This window comes from Sorex fumeus, unplaced genomic scaffold (assembly GCF_029834395.1).
Source record: "Sorex fumeus unplaced genomic scaffold, SorFum_2.1 ptg000082l, whole genome shotgun sequence".
NCBI lineage: Eukaryota > Metazoa > Chordata > Mammalia > Eulipotyphla > Soricidae > Sorex > Sorex fumeus.
The window spans coordinates 3012409-3030180 of NW_026606139.1; the positions used below are offsets into that span (position 1 = coordinate 3012409).

At 45.4% G+C, this 17772-nt stretch overlaps 1 protein-coding gene across 1 annotated transcript in view; it reads right to left on the bottom strand.

The window, feature by feature from the left end:
- The window catches only part of EIF2B3 (eukaryotic translation initiation factor 2B subunit gamma), a 109687-nt gene that overhangs the window by 41878 nt on the left and 50037 nt on the right, over positions 1-17772 (bottom strand). The window contains exon 6 of the mRNA XM_056130925.1: positions 6453-6542. Coding sequence (XP_055986900.1) covers positions 6453-6542 — 90 coding nt within the window. The remainder of the gene's footprint in view (positions 1-6452; positions 6543-17772) is intronic.

Sequence of the window (17772 nt, forward strand, 5' to 3'; positions counted from 1 at the left end):
CATCTGGGATACGGGGATCAAACTCAGGTCTGCGGCATGCAAGGCAAACATCCTAACTGTTGTTCTATCTCTCCAGCACCAGTTTTAGATTTCGTTTCGTTCTGATAACGCTTATTCCAGGGAGAGCTTTAATGATAAATATTATGTAAGTTCTAATGTAAGTTCTACGTAAGTCTTTTTGGGGGGGCGAGAGAGGGTCACATCCAGTGATGCTCAAGGTTTACTCTTGGCTCTGTGCTCAAGGATCACTCCTGGCAGTATCGGGGGGGGGGGGGTCATATGAGGTGCTGGGAATCAAACCGGAGTCTTCTGCATGCTAGGCAAGTGCTTAAGTCCTTATACCATCTCTTCTGCTGTTACACCATTCTTATCCCCCACCACTTTTTTAAGTGAACCACAGTCAAATACAGAGTTACCAAGGTTTCATGATTGGGTTCAGTCATACAATGTTCCCACATCCATCCTTTCACCAGCGTACATTGCCCACCATCAATGTCCCCACTTTCATCCCCCCCATCTTTCTCTCTCTTCCCCCCTCCCGCTCTCCCCTCCTCCTCCCTCTCTCCTCCCTCTCTCTCTCTCTCTCCTGCCTCTTCCTCCCTCTCCCGTCTCTCTCCCTTGCCCCTCCTTCCCAGCCCTCCATTTGGGCATTAGGGTTTGCAATACAGACACTGAAGATGATCATATACATCCCTTTACCTCCTTTCAACACTCAGTTCTTGTCCAGAGTGATCGTTTTCGACTATCCTTGTCACACCGGTCCCTTCTCGATCTTAACTGCTCTTGCCAGTTCTTATGTCCTCTTTTGTGGTTGGGGCCACATTCAGTGGAGATCAGGGGTGACTCCTGGTTCTGTGCTCAGGGCCCACTTCTGGTGGAGCCGGGGGATGATATGCAGTCGTGGGGATCAAACTGGGGCAGGCCATATGTTAGGCAAGTGCCTTAATCCCTAGACTATCTCTGCTGCCCTTCTGCCAGTTTTGGAGCCCTCTGTCAAAGGTGATCTTTGCTCTCCTGGTCTGCCTACTTACTGCCCCCACTGCTGGCATAGCAAATTTACTTGGGGGACTTTTTAAATTTACTTTTTGGGTCACACGTAGTGGTGCTCAGAGCTTATTTCTGCCTCTGAGCTCAGGGATCACTCTTGGTAGGCTCTGGGGACCAGATGAGATGCCAGGAATTGATCCTGGGTCGGCCAGGTCCAAGGCAAGTGCCCTCTCCACTGTACTATCACTCCGGCTCCAGGGGGACTCACACTTAAGTTAACTTTAAGTATGATGTGCTGCTAGGTCTCTGTCCCTTTCCCAGTAACCAGTGGCTTCCAGAAATTGAACACATGACTAAGGAATTCAAAGGAAACTATTCTCCTTCAGCCTTGGTAGCCCCTGAATTTTCAGATATTGGTAAAAGGCCCGCCAGAAGATCTACAAGTCATATATTCTTTTTTTTTTTTTACATTTTGGGTCACACCCAGCAATGCTCAGGGGTCACTCCTGGCTCTGCACTCAGGAATCACTCCTGGCGGTGCTTGGGGGACCATATGGGATGCCAGGGATGGAACCTGGGTCGGCTGCGTGCAAGGCAAACGCCCTACCCGCCGTGCTATCGCTCCGTCCCAAGTCATATATTCTTAACTTAATTTGGTTATTAATTATTATTATGATTATTATTTGGTTTCTGGGCCACATACAGCAACACTTAGGATTTATTCCTGGCTCTGCACTCAGGAAATATGCCTGGTGATACTCAGGAAACTATATGGGATGGTGGACTGAACCTGCCTACTGCCCCCACTGCTGGCATAGCAAATTTACTTGGGGGACTTTTAAAATTGAGATTGAACCTGGGTTGGCTGTGTGCAAGGCAAGCGCTCTGCCCTGTGTACTATCTCTCCCAGCCTTGAATTTTGTTGTTATCTAAATGAAAGATTTATCATGCAATCTCTAGGACATCTAAGGACAGGAAACCAAACAGGTATGATCATCATCTGGATGCCTGAGCGGAACAGGAAGAATCCCAGGTTTCTCCTGCCTGTCTCTTAGGGCACTAAGCAAGCAGTCCCTTATCTCTTACTTTGTTTTTTAAGTTTACCCTCGGCTTTGTTTGTTTTTTTGGGGATCATACCAGAGGTGGTGGTGACAGGGCAGAAGGGGCTTACATTCAGTGCCATGTGCTGGGTCCATGCCACCAGCTCTCACGCTGGGGGTCAAAGCTGGGACGCCCATAGGCAAAGCATGCATTATAACCCTTTGAGTCATCTCCCCAGCTCCTTTTCCAGGCAGTCCGTAACTTAATCCTGCATGATTTTTTTTTTTAATCGTCTTGGTTCTAATCGTGCGGCATAGCTGCCTAGCTCCAATTCCTGTTTTGTTTTCTTTTCTTTCGTTTCAGTGCCTGGAATTGAACCCAGACCTCACACATGAAAGACAAGTGCTCGAGCACTGGGTCACATTCCCTAGTTCCTAGCTCTAATTCCTGATTTCGCGTGCATTCCTCTGTAGCTAAGACCAGGGAGTCTGGCCTGCCCTTTTTCCTTCTAGGTAACTCTGCATCTCTGTAACAGATACGGGAATATATGATGTCTACAGAATGTTGTCAATAATCAGTTCATTAGCAACAACAGCAATAATTAGTTCATTAGAACCTGGCAGGCTACCGAGGGTATCCTGCCCGCACGGCAGAGTCTGGCAAGCTCCCCGGCAGAGTCTGGCAAGATATGCCAAAACCCAGTAACAATGACGGGGCTCATTCCCCGGACCCTGAAAGAGCCTCCAATGTGGCACTTGCTAAAACCTCAGGGCTAGCTCGAGGAAATCGATGAACAATGGAATGACAGTGATACAGTTACAGCAACAGCTCATTTTCTATGACCGTGAGCAAGTGATTTTTCAGTCTAATTTTCCTCCTCTTTTAAAAAAAATTGCGTAGCCAGGATCCAACCCAAAGCCATGCAGGTGAGGTATCTGATATACAATTGAGCCACATCCTGGCCCTATTCTCTAATACCTAAACGAGAGAACCACGTTGAATCACATGAATCAACATGAATCAATAACTCATGCAGTGCTGCATGAATCAACTCATGTGTGAAAAGTAACTATCAAAGTGCCCAGTATATGGCTGGTGTATTGGAGGCGAATCTCTCAATCAGTTCAAGCTTTAAAATGAGATGTCCTTGGGGCTGGGGCAATAGCACAGCGGGTAGGGCGTTTGCCTTGCACGCGGCCGACCCGGGTTCGATTCCCAGCATCCCATATGGTCCCCTGAGCACTGCCAGGGGTAATTCCTGAGCACAGAGCCAGGAGCAGCCCCTGTGCATCGCTGGATATGACCCAAAAAGCAAAAAAAAAAAAAAAAAAAAAAAGAGAGATGTCCCGCAAAGACAGATCAGATCCTAAATGAGAAGAGGAGGATTAGAATCTTTTTTACTTGGGGGCCACACCCGCCAGTGCTCAGGGCTTCCTTCTGACTCTGTGCTCAGGAATCACTCCTGGAGAGGCTCAGGGGACGATATGTGGCGCTGGGGACTGAACTTGGGCTGGCCGCATGCAACTCTGTTGTATCAGATCATCCCCCCTACTTACCCTGAAAGGGTTTCTTTCCAATCTAGAATATTCTAACCATGCCCTTCTGCCAGCTTGCTTCACTGCTTATTAGGGATTGTTTTGTTGAAAGAACTGTAATTTCCAGTTTGGTTTTCAAAGCCTTCTCTATTTGCTACTTCACCACCAATTCCATGTATTCCATGTTTTAACTAGGAATAAAGAAAATCTCTCACACACCCACTGTAATTCGTCCTGCTGTGCCCTTACATTTTTCCTACCAAGAACCCCGGATCCTAACCACCAGATCACTAGGGAGCTATTAGTATATTAAAATTGACCAATTTTCCATATTTAACACCAACGACTCTGACAGATAAAGATGAAATGAGCAGAAGAAAAAGATAAGGGTCTCATTAGCAGATCTTGAGAAGGGGAAGTAGGTTTGAGCCAATGATCTGCTATCTGCACAGATCTGGGAAAGTCCCATTTGGCAGTTTTTGGCCAGGGTCCAGAGAATCACTAAATTTAGTTTTTTTTTTTTGTTTTTGTTTTATTGGGGGGAGTGGGGATTTGGGCCATAGCCAGAGATGTTCAGGGGTTACTTTCAGCTATGCACTCAGGGATCACTCCTGGCAGGGCTGGGAGGACCGAATGGGATGCTGGGGCTTGACCCTGGGTTGGTCACAAGTAGGGAAAGGGTCCTACCCACTGTATTATCTTTCTGGCCCTTGAAGCACTAAATTTAAGTTTTTTTCTCTACGCATATACTAGATTTCAAGTTATAGGAATGACTAAATGGTGGTATTCAAATGCAAAACCCTAAGTACAGCTACCCAAAGCTGTACTTTCAAATAGTATTTACATTCCAAATACTATTTGATAGTATTAGGGAAGCATTGCTAGCTTTAAAAAAAAGTGTGTTAAATGGCATCTAGGTATTTACAAAAAAGGTAAGAATACTGGGGGGGCTGGAGTGATAGCACAGCAGGTAGGGCGTTTGCCTTTCACGTGGCCGAAGCAGGTTAGATTCCCAGCATCCCAAATGGTCCCCCAAGCACTGCCAGGAGTGATTACTGAATGAAGAGCCAGGAGTAACCCCTGAGCATTGCCGGGTGTGACCCCCCAAAAAAATATTGGGCCACAGAGATAGTGAGATAAGGCCCTTGCCATGCATGTAGCCAGCCTCCATTTTATCTCTAATACTGCATATGGCCTCCTCAGTACACAGGGGCCACACCGGAATACACAGCCAGGAACAGCCACTGAGCATCACAGGTACGACCAAATCCCACTCCCCACTGCCCAAAAAATAGATAAAATCACAACACAACTTTTGTTTTTGGACCACACACAGTTGTGCTCAGGGCTTACTCCTGGCTCTGTGCTCAGGAATCACTCCTAGAGGGATCAGGGGATCACATGGGATATAGGGATTGAACCCTGGTCTGCTGCATACAAGACAAACATCCTACCTGATGTTCTATCTCAAGAATCACTCCTGGTGGGGCTCAGGGGGCTATTTGGGATGATGGGGAAGGAACATGGGTCAGCCACATGCGTGTAAGCCAGATTCCCTACCCGCTGTACCATCTCTCCAGCCCCAAGAAATCTTTTTAAAAAGAAAAAAGCACTATGCTTTATAGACACTGGAATATTTACGAATATATGTACATATACATTGTTTGGATTTTGGGCCACACCTGGGTGTGCTCAGTGGTTACTCCTGATTCAGCATACAGGAATCTATCTGGGCGGGGCTCAGGGAATCATATGGGGTGCCAGGGATTGAACTGGGGTCAGCGTGTGCAAGGCAAGTGCCCTACCTGCTGTGCTATGGATCCGGCCCCAGATAATTTTAACTGAAATGATATCATTGAGACATGATTTAAAACAATTCTGAATGGGGCTGGGGAGATAGTTCAGAGGGCCAGAGGACATGCCTTGCATGCGCTTGGTCCCAAGTCTGACCACCAACACTGCATGGCGCTCTTGGTGGTCCCCAGAATTGTCCCCAGGGCAATGCATTGGGCCCTAGCACTGTTTACTAGGCCTGAGCACTGAATATTAGTTGGATTGGCCCCAGATCCCCAAGCCTCCGCATCCTCTAGAGTGGACTTTTTTATTAAAATTCAAGGAAATGTGTTTTCCTGCATTGGTAAGTCACTCTTTTCTAAGAAGGCCTCTCTTTGGTAAAAATGCCCAGGGGAAGACGCCTGCTTACGAACAAATGGCTAGGGAGTTTATCCTCGTAGAACAAAACAGAAAGACCTGGAAACGTGAAGCTGGAAGTCAGGAGCTGGAGAGACAGAATAGCAGGGAAGGTGTTTGCCTTGCAGGCAGCCTACCAGGGTTTGATCCCCGGCATCTCATATGGTCCCTCGAGCACTGCCAGGAATAATACCCGAGTGGAGAGTCAGGAGTAACCTCTGAGCATTGCCAGGTGTGACTGCTCCCAAAACCAAAACAAAACCAAACAAAACCAAACCTTGGAATTTTGCAGGAAGAGGGATGATAGGTTACTATCAATTTCACAAAAGAAATGTCGATGGTTTAATATAGACCCTGTGATATATAAGCAGGGTCTATGGTGCAGAAAATCATACTAGGATGCAGCTACCATGACATCATTTCTAAACGGTGAGGATCAACTACAATAATAGGCTTTGTCCCTTCTGGAGAAGCTCAGGTTCTCTCTTGAACAGGAATCTTTTTTTTTTTTCTCCTCACATGTCTCTAAGAAGATTTCTTTCATAAAAACTATCTGGCTTCAGTAAAACAACAAAACCCCAACACAACTGTGTTACTTCTGTAAACTGATTATCTTCCATTATCAAGGTTTAAAGCCCTTAACCAGGTCACAAGCAGCCTGTGTAGTCAGGCTTTGACTCTACCTCCCCTCTTTCTTACTTATTCTCCATTAAGAAGTCCACGACGTATTTTTTCAGGCAGTAGAGATGGGCATCCACAAGGCCGGTGTGGAAACGTATCCTAGGGTACCTGCGAAAAGAATGAAAGAGGGATGAGCGTTCAATCACTGTATGACTGAAACTCAAACATGAAAGCTTTGTAACTGTATCTCATGGTGATTCAATTAAAAAAAAAAAGTTACAGTAAGAGAACAGCCGAGGTATTTATTCTATCTCTTCCAACAGTTTCCTGAAGGCAGATTTACCTTTCTGGTCATAGTACTTAGCACTGTACCTATCAGAAAGTAAAAACTTAATAAAACGTGAAATTAAGTTACCATTTGGGTTAAGTTATTGCCTAGTTACTGCTGAGTCTGACATCTGCGGATTCAGCACACGGAATTAAACGCAGGGACCGAGAGACAGCCCCAAAATTAACATGCTGGCCTAAAACGTGGATAAGGCTGTATGTGATCCTCTTTCAAATCCTAGCATTGCATATGTTCCCCAGAGCACTGCCAGGTGAGTTCCCCCAAAAAGGAATGAGTTGCTGAGGTGGAGACATGACTCAAAGAGCCAGAGCACATGCTTCACATGTAGGAGTCCTGGCATAATTCTGGCACCACATGAGGGGCGTGGATCCAAGAACAGGCGCCCAAGAAAGACATCTCATGCTAATAACATGCCTGGCTGATGTGAGGGCAAGGAAGGGAGGAGTAGGGGTAGGCGGGAGGAGGGAGACCCCCCTCCTAGTGGCCAGGCTGTCATCTTCTGCGTGGGGTTACTTGGGAGACTTTGCTCCGACTGACTCACAGGGGTTGGATTGTCTTTCTTTTGGTGCTAGAGATGAAACTCAGGGTTTCTTATGTACAAAACGTTCACTCTACCTCCTAGTGGTACCTCCCTGGACCCTGGTTTAAAGTTCTAAGTAAAATTATTTTCATGTGTTCTAGAAGCCTCAGAAGTAATTTATCAAAAAGTTAAGGTGCGCTTAAGCTTCTGCTCTGGAAAGGAAGAGGAACAAAATGTGACCAGAAGAGGCAACAGCAGTTAGATGTGGGACTCAACACTTAAAACACACACACACACACACACACACACACACACACACACACACACACATCAATTATTATTAAAAAAATTGAGGGGTTTTTGGGCGACACTTGATTATGCTCCGGGTTTACTCCTGGCTCTGCACTCATGGTTCATTCTTGCAGGGCTCTGGGGATCATATGGGGGCCTGGGAATCAAACCTGGGTCTGCAGTGTGCAAGGCAAGTGCCCTATACCTACACTATTGCTCTGACCCAGACAGCAATTATTATACACACAGAAGATAAGGGGAAAAAGGAAGGTATACTTTCCATTCCCGATTTTCTAAGATTTTTGAGTTTTACGGTGATTCCTAGGAAATAAAACTTTCTAGATATGAATGTGGTAATCTTGTAATGTCAAGAATTGTCTTAAATTCATACACAATCATCTGCCTTGATCTACCTAATCTGGAAAGCTGCAGTCTCCTTTTCGGCCCCTCTGCTTACAAGTTCCTTGAATTCTTCATAAACATTATCACAGGGCCAAGGAGATAGCTTAAAGGGATAAATCCAGAAACAACCCAAGAACAGAAGGTTGGGTAAAGAAACTATGGAACACAGACACACATACACTTGGAACGTGAACTTGGTTTTTAGTACACCACGTAATTTGCTGCTATGTGGATGAATTTGGCAAGCATCGTGCAGTGTGATGTTCATCAGAGGGAGAGGGACACAGAATGATCTCTCCTACATGGGATATAAAGGAGCACAGAAGGGGAATAACAAAAGCCCAAAGGCAACAGAAATGGAGAATGGTCTTCAGTATTGCCATGGTCTTGCCATGGAGGTCTGGGGGAGGGGGGACATTGGAACAAAGATGGAGGGAAGCAAATACTCTGATGCAGAGAGTAGTGCTAGACTGTTTTATGCATGAAACTCTACTGTTAACAGTTTTGTAAGCCATGATGCCTAAATTTAAAAAAACAAAAAAAATAAAAAGAGACGAAAAGACAAAAGAAGGTTTGGAATGCAAGCTTGGCATGTGGGAGGTCTAGGTTCGATCCCTGGTACCTCATGGTCCTAGGAGTACAACAGGAGCAAGCCCTCATTATCTGAGCACTACTGAGTTGAGTGTGATTCTCCTTTTAAAATAACTACTACCTATCCTGGGCTAGGGCTGGAGTGATAGCACAGTGGTAGGGCGTTCGCCTTACAAGCGGCCAACATAGCTGCCCCGAGTTCGATTCCTCCGCCCCTCTCGGAGAGCCCGGCAAGCTACCGAGAGTATTTGATATGCCAGACACAGTAACAACAAAGTCTCCAATAGAGACGTTACTGGGCCCGCTCGAGCAAATCGACGATCAACGGGAGGGCCTTTTTATCCTGGGCTGGAGTGACAGCACAGCGGGTAGGGCGTTTGCCTTGCATGCGGCTGACCCTGCTGATTCGATTCTGCTGCCGCTCTCGGGGAGCCTGGCAAGCTACTGAGAATATCCCGCCTGCAGGGCAGAGCCTGGCAAGCTACTTGTGACATACTCGATATGCCAAAAATAGCAACAAGTCTCACAGTGGAGATGTTACTGGTGCCCGCCGAGCAAATCGATGAACAGTGGGACGACAGTGCTACAGTGCTACATGCTATTTGATCCTCATAAGTAACTCATAGGTGTATATATATATTACTTCCATCTTTAGAGCTAAGATCAGTTTGTATAGAGAAGATAGGAATAATTCAAAAGTCTGAGTCATCATCTTCTAAACTTACAACCCTTCAGCATATATGGCACTAACAGCCATACAGCATTTTATTTTATTATTATTATTATTACTGTTATTATCGTCACACCCGACTGTGCTCAGGGGCTACTCCTGGCTCTGTGTCTGGGGACTGCTCCTGGTGGTGCTGGGGGACTGAGTAGTGCTGAGGGTGAGATCTGGGCCTTCTACATGCAGAGCATGTGCTAAAGCTCTCTTTGGTTCCATCTAGCATTTCATAGTTCATAAATGTTTTTTTTTAATCAGCTTTTTATTTTCCTTTTCTGTAAAGTTGGTAAAACCAAAAAATTCTTTTTTTTTTTTAAGAAAAACTATAAAACTTTGGCTGATATGCTCAAAACTAGATTTTTAGCTACAAACATGGAATATGCTGAAGGAAGAGACATGAATAATTCAGATTTTTTTTTTATAAATAAATTTTTGGTGAATGCAAATCTTCAGACTGGGAGACTAGTAGCAGTCAAATCAGAACTGCTGAACTGCTGTCACGAAGGAGAAGGTAGGTTTATTTTCTGAGACAGAAAGTGTGAAGGTGGTCACACCTGGTAATGCTCAGGGATTACTCCTGGCTGTGCACTCAGGAACTACTCCTGACGGTGCCCGGGGGACCACCTGGGATGCCGGGTGTTGGTTTCAAGGAAGGCAAATGCCCTCCCTATTGTACTATTGCTATAGCCCCAGTGGTGATTATTGACAAGAGCTACTGCGAGGCAGGAAGATGGTCCAGCATAGGAGTTAAGAACACAGAGAGGTTCTCAGGAAACAACTAAGATTAGAGTAATAGATTTATGGTGCCACTAATAACCACCAATGAGTAATATTTCTCCAAAACACGATTTTTCTTTTCCGCGGGGGGTCACTCTGGCAGTGCTCAGGGGCAATCGTGGTGCCAGGGATTCAAACTGGGGTTAGCTACAAGAAAGGTAAGCACCTTACCTCCTGTACAGAGGGGAGTGAAACAAAATGAGTTGAAGACGAAGAAAATTATTCTGGATAAAGATGGCTGATTAAAAACAGGTATTAAAATTCTTAAAGATTCTTTACTTTTTGGGTCACACCCGGCAATGCACAGGGGTTCCTCCTGGCTCTGCACTCAGGAGTTACTCCTGGCGGTGCTCAGGGGACCATATGGGATGCTGGGAATCGAACCCGGGTCGGCCGCGTGCAAGGCAAACGCCCTACCCACTGTGCTATCTCTCCAGCCCCAAGGTGACAATTTTGAAGGCAGAACCATGGGCCGTGGACATGGCTCAGTGGCAGAGCACTTGTCCTGCATGTGTGTGACTCTGGGTATGATTCCTCACCGCACTAGGGGAAGATTAGCAGCGATGAATGAAAAAGTAGTTTCTGGAATGCATTGTAACACCTAGAGTCTCTCTTAAGGAAATTAACAAAACTTGGTTGTTGGCAAAATTTAATTGGTGAGATAAAGGCATAATCGCCCAAGTACAAAGAAAAGGAACAAAACTACAGAAGTTAAGGGAGCACAATGATGGTGGTAACACACAAAGTCTATTAAAAAAAATTCAGTCCTGGGGCCAGAGCGATAGCACAGCGGGTAGGGTGTTTGCCTTGCACGCGGCCGACCTGGGTTCGATCCCGGGCATCCCCTGTGGTACCCCAAACACTGCCAGGAGTAATTCCTGAGTGCAGAGCCAGGAATAACCCCTGAGCATCGCTGGGTGTGACCCAAAAAGTAAAAAAAAAAAAAAAATTCAATCCTAAACAAACCTTAAGGAAAGTCGCAAAGTGATTTGTACTAAAGATGCCTGGAAATGCTGAGGAACTGTCAGCACACACAGCTTTTGTCTACGTATCTTGGGGATTAGAAGATTTTTCTCTGAAGTCTGTATCAGCCCTAAAGAAAAGGGGTCCGAGAGAGTTCAAGTGGCTGAGCACACGCTTGGCATGCGTAAGGCCTGGTTAGAGCCTGGTTAGGGACATCACGTGGTCCCCTGAACATCAGTGGGAGCAACCCAGCTCCAAACACTGAGTTAGGAATAGCTTCAAGAACTACTGGGTGTTATCCTAAACAAACAAACAAAAAAATTAAAAGAAGGCTTAGAAAGATGAAGTCATGAAATTTACATACAAGTGGTACTACATGGAAAGTACCATGCTAAGAGAAATGAGTCAGAAAGAAAGGGACAGACATTGAAAGACTGCAATCATCTGGGGAACAAAAAGTAACAAAATAGGAGACTAACACTCAAGAATAGCCAAGATAAGTACCAGGAGGTTTACTCCATGGCTTGGAGGTCAGCTGCACATGCTAGGGGGAAAGGCAGCTCAGATAGAGAAAGGAGCACCAAGTAAAGGGTGTTGGGAGGATCCTCCCAGGATGGGAGATGCATGCTGAAAGTAGACTATAGACCGAACACGATTGCCACTCAATGCCTCTTTTGCAAACCACAGCACCCAAAAGGAGTGAGAGAACAAAAGGGAATGAATGCCCTGCCACAGAGGCGAGGTGGGATGGGGGAACGAGGGGTGGGAGGGATACTGGGATCAGTGGTGGTGGAGAATGGGCACTGGTGGAGGGATGGGTACTCGATCATTATATAACTGAAACCCAAGCACGAAAGTTTGTAAGTTTACAATTGTACCTCATGGTGTTTCACTAATAAAAATTTTAAAAAATGAAAAAAAAAAGGAAGGCTTAGAGGATACTGACAAGAGGTGAAATTTTCTGATAAATAATCTGGTTAGGGGTCAGAGTGAAAGTACTTGCATTGCATGTGACGGACCTGGTTTGATCCCTGGCACCACATATGGTCCCCCGAGCCCTCTAGGAGTGATCCTGAGTACAGAGCCAGTACTAAGCCCTGAGCACTACTGGGTGTGACCCCCAAAAAACAACAAAAAAAACCTAGCTAGTGCAGGAGATAGTACAGGAACAGGAAATAGCGGCTGACTCAGGCTAAAATCCCTGATACCACCTCTGAGCGCAGGGGTTAGCCCTTGGGCACAGAGCCAGGAGTAGCCTCTGAACACTCTGAGGTATGATACACCCCCCAAACTCTAAGTAAATCAATAACCTAGTTATACCACTTTATAGAAGTAGGAATTAAAAGTATAAAAATATCAGAATAAAACTTTTTGAGCCTATGCTAGACCTTGGGAAATGTCCTGGAGGCCGAATTCCCAAGTGCCTCTACACTGCTACCGCCCCAAACTGTAAATGAGAGTAATACTTTAGGAACTTACCTAGTTTAGCAGCAGTGAAGATGAGGGTTTAGATAAATGGCATTTCAAGACTTTCCATGCCACTGGGAGAATAATCAAGAGTCTACCCATTTCTCATCATCTGTAATTTCCAATATTTGAGGTTTGGATCTATATTTTTGTCTTCTCAAATATAAATGTCTAAATGTCTCAAGGTAAATGTGTGAATATTTTATTACATTTTAAATGATGTCTTTTAGAAGGTCATTTTAATATTTTCATTACCCGTCCAGTTTAAAAAATATCTTGACCAGTATTCAAAAGAAAACAACATAACATTGGGGAAAAGCGACATGATTTTCTTATTAAATACTTGGCACAAATACCGTTCCTTATAAATTATTAAAAACACATGTATCTTAGATATAAAACAGGAATTTCAGGACTAGTTGCGGGGGTGGGGGGCGGGAAGAGTGTCTTTAAGGAACAACTAAGCCAATTTCAGCTGGGGAAAAGCTTAAAGAGGCAAACTGACTTGCTCAAGGTCATAGTTACCTCTAGAATATGGTCTCCGGACTTGCATTTCCAGGATCGTGCTTTTCCTACCACTTACTCCCACGATATATAATGCCATTCTGAATCAACGCCATTCAGCAGGTGGGAAAGGTACTGTGCTTTCTACACAGTCCACTGAGGCAGTAAGAATCTGGGCCCACTGGAGTCAAGCCGTGAGTGCTTGCTGACTGAGTAGCTTGCTGGGGAGACTGTTTCTGTGCCTGATCAATACCTCGTAGTCCAACTACAGTCTTGTACTAACCCACGTTTAAAGCGAAAGAGGCGCAGTACAACAAAACACGTTCAGAAATCAAGCAAAGCTCAAAGGAGAAACAGTTGAATCCACAGTCCATCACTGCTGTCCTCTTCTACATCAAGTATTAAAGCAAGAACACTTGGAAACAGAGGTTTCCAGCTCTCCTGCAGACACAGATGCATTTTGAAGATAACTTCTGTTTGCCCAACAGCAAGCAGTCTCCCACCTTTGGATATTTAACTTTTACCAAAACACAGGGCGCGCTGCATTCTCATATCCAAAGAGTCCCTAAAAATCTGCATCTAATTATCTTTTAACCCATCATCTTACTGAGGTTAGGAGGAGCGCAACGTCCCAGAGGGTCACAGGAAGAGGAGGAAGAACATTTTTTTACGGTTTATTTATGCAGTCAGCTGCCCTATTAAAACCACACAGAAAAGAGCCTGAATCATCCATTGTTACAAGTTGAAACAATGGATGGGAAAAAAAAAATCTAGGAATGACGACAGTATAATATACATGGAAGAATTAAAGACTCCACTAAAAAAGTTCACAGAAATAATAAACCAACACAGCGAGTCAGAAGGCTACGAAGTTAATCTACAAAACCTGGTTGCATCTCTACATGCAAATGAACTAGAGAAGAAATACGAAAGGCAACTCCATTTAAAATCGCATCCAGGAGGCTGGAGTGATGGTGTAAGGAGTAGGGTGCTTGTCCGGCACGCAGCCAACTTGGGTCCAATCCCCAGCATGCCATATGGTTCCTCAAGCCCCACCAGTGGTACTCCCTGAGCGCAGGGCTGGAAATAATTACTGAGCTGTTACATATCAATAAAACTGTTATTATCATTACTATTTTATTTGTTTGTGGGCCACACCTGGCAGAGACCTGTTCTGTGCTCAGGGATCACTGTTCGTGGAGCTCAGGGGACAAGAAGAGATGCTGGTGATGGAACCTTGGCCACCTGAATGCAAGGCAAGTACCTTACCAACTACACTCTCTCTCTGGTCCCTGTTATCTTTCTGGTTTGCCTTGTTCTGGAGCCGCACCAGCAGTGCTCAGGGGACCATGTGCAGTGCTGGGCAGCAAACTTGAGTCAGTCACGTGCAAGAGACGTACCATGCTCTACTAGTGCTCTGGCCTCTCCGATTATCATTTTGAAAAGGGAAAACCAGGGCACATGGTACAGCGATGAGAGGCTTGCCTGGCATGCAGCCAACCTGAGCTCAATCTCCAGCACCCCTTATGGTCCCTGGAGGAGCCCAACTCGGAGTGTTCCCTGACCACTCCATCACTTGAACAGAGACAGTACTAACAAGTGATTAAAGAGAATTTAGTTAAATTTCTTACCAAGTTTCTACAATAACCCTGCACATTAAGGTGGCAGGCTATACAATCAACACACAGAAATTGGCTGCATTCATAAATGTAAATAAAGATGTAGGATAGAAATAAGATGATCCCACTTAGGATCATGTCAAGAAAATTCAACTCTCTAGGAATCAATTTATAAAGAAGGTGAAAGACCTATTTAGTAAAAATTATATATCATTTCTGAAAGAAATAAAAGAAGACACAAGGAAATAAGAACATGTTTCCTGTTCATGGATTAGGAGAACAAAGGTCATTAAAAAAAACCATCTTACCCAAAGCAACTTATAAATCAATGCAATTCCAATAAAAATTCTCAAGCTGGGTATGTGTTCGTAGGGGGGTGCTGGAGAGAGAGGATAGCAGACGTGGCACTCGCCTTGCATGCTCCCAATCTGGGATTGATCCCTGGCATCACAGATGGTCCCCCAACTACTGCCAGGAGGGACTCCTGAGCATAGACCCAGGAGTTAGCACTGAGCACCTCCAGATGTGGCCTAACCCCAGCTTCACCACAGAAGACATGCTCATGGCATTTTTCAAGAGCTTAGAAAATCTATATCACAGTGGGTAGGGCGTTTGCCTCGTACGCGGCTGACCAGGGTTCGATTCCCAGCATCCCATATGGTTCCAGGAGCACTGCCAGGAGTAACTCCTGAGTGCAGAACCAGGAGTAACCTCTGCAACGCCAGGTGTGACCCAAAAAGCCAAAAAAAAAAAAAAGAGCTTAGAAAATCTGACTGGAGACATGTTTTCCTGCTGTCTGCTTCACAACCTGCAATGTGTACTTTCTTTTTCTTTCTAACCCTCGTTACATTTTTCTAAATAAAACTATTTTTTACTTTACTAAAACTTGTTAGAGTGGCTGGATAGTACAGTGGGCAGGGTGCTTGCCTTGCACGTGGCCAACCTGAGTTTGATCCCCAGCATTCCATATGGTCCCCTAAGCACTGCTAGGAGTAATTCCTGAATGCAGAGCCATGAATAATCCCTGAGCACCACTTGGGGCGGCCCCAAAACAAAAACAAACACCCCTCACTGCCCCCCCCCAAAACCCCCCTGAAGTCTAGAGACGTAGAATTTCATTGGTCATCTATAATGGTGTACTAAATGATCCCAAATTCAGGGGCTTAAAATAACGACATTTATTATCTCAGAGTTTCCAGAACTGGGGAATGCTAGCACGATGTTTCCGACTCAGAGGATCCCATGAGGCTGCCAAATCAGGGCTCAATCATGGCAAGCTTTTATTTATTTATTTTTTTTAATTTTTGGGTCACACCCAGCAATGCACAGGGATTACTCCTGGTTCATGCACTCAGGAATTACTCCTGGCTGTGCTCCAGGGACCATATGGGATGCTGGGAATCGAACCTGGCTCGGGCTGCATGGAAGGCAAATGCCCTACCCACTGTGCTATCCTCCAGCCCCTCATAGCAAGCTTAACAGGTGGCAGATCTGCTTTTGCACAGCTACTGACAGGCCTTAGAATAGCCTATTCGTACAGCTACCGAAAGGCCTTAGAATAGTCCATTTCACTGCATAACAGTCACACTATAGTTTGTTTTGTTTTCAGTTCAAAACGGCTTATGGCTCTTCGCTGTATACTCCTGATCACAAATCACAAATCATCCTGTTATTCGTCGATTGCCTCGAGCAGGCCCCAGTAACGTCTCCTTCATCCTAGCCCTGAGATTATATTCAAGGCTCTTTAGGAGAATGAGACCCATCATTGTTACTGGTATTTGGCATATTGGGTATGCCACGGGGAGTTTGCCAGACTCTGCCGTGTGGGCAGGCTACATTCGGAAGCCTGCCAGTTTGTCAAAGTAGAAATGAGATAATGAGATGTCATAATAAGATGTCACGCGGCCGCAAATGCGGCCACGCGGTTCTGGGAGCTGGTTTTTATAGTCTCTGAGTCTTGGCCGCTGATGGAATTACACAGCGCCAGGGGGCCAATTGGTGGGTGTGACCCCCGCCTACTGGAATTTGGAGGATCTGGGTGGAGGATGCTCGGCCCAAATCCGAGTAGGCTCGGAGATCTCGGCCCCGGAACTCGCGTGGCTTTGTCCCTCTGTTCATGTGTGCGGAGAGTGGTCTCAGCATGGTGGTGGCTGGTCCTGGAGGTCTTCGGCTGCCGGAGCCCTGGTCGGGGCGGGGAGGAAAGCTCAACCCGCTTCCCTCCAAGGGGCCCCGGCGAGGACAGCCAGGCGCGGGGGCAGGAGACTGCACTGTTCTCTTCCGGGGTACTCCTGATAGAGTACAATTCTGTCTGTCAAACTGCTTAAAAAGTTTGACAAACAGGGCAGCAATGTATTTACTACATTGATACACACATGTCAATGATAAGTGATTTGTCTTCTTGGTGCTGCAAGTTCCAAATGGAATTCTCAGCGCACGAGCACTGTTGGTGTACTTCTGAAAGCTGATGCTGTGGTACTAGTGGTATCCTCACTCAACCCAGTGGGCAGGCAAAGCGGCCGGAGTAAATCACGTGATGCATTAAGACTTGCATCGTCCTGTGTTAGATAAACTGTCCAGTTTGTATGCCAGCTTTATACCGAAACAGTTAGCTCTGCTCACTTTAGTTTCTTTTATTTTTTTGGTTATTGAGTCCTACCTGGTGATGTTCATGGCTTCCTCCTGGCTCTGTGCTCAGGGATCACTCCTGGAGGGGACTGGGGGTTCATATGGGGTGCTGGGAATCAAACCTGGGTCGACTATGTGCCAGGCAAATGCCCTACTGGCTGTACTATCTCTCCAGCCCCTTGTGTTAATTTATGAGGTCATACTATAAATGAAACGAAGCAGCCTCTCCATGAACACAACATGCAACAGGTAGTCAAGATAGATGTGGCATAACATATACCACTGAATGCATTTATAAACATACCCTTAAAAGACCAGCTGCAACTTTTTACAATAGCCAGAATCTGGAAAAAACCTGAGTGCCCAGAACAGATGACTGGTTAAAGAAACTTTGGTACATCTACGCAATGGAGTACTATGTAGCTGTTAGAAAAGATGAAGTCATGAAATTTACATACAAGTGGTACTACATGGAAAGTATCATGTTAAGCGAAATGAGTCAGAAAGAGAGGGGTAGACATAGAAAGATTGCATTCATCTGGAGAACATAAAGTAACAGAATAGAG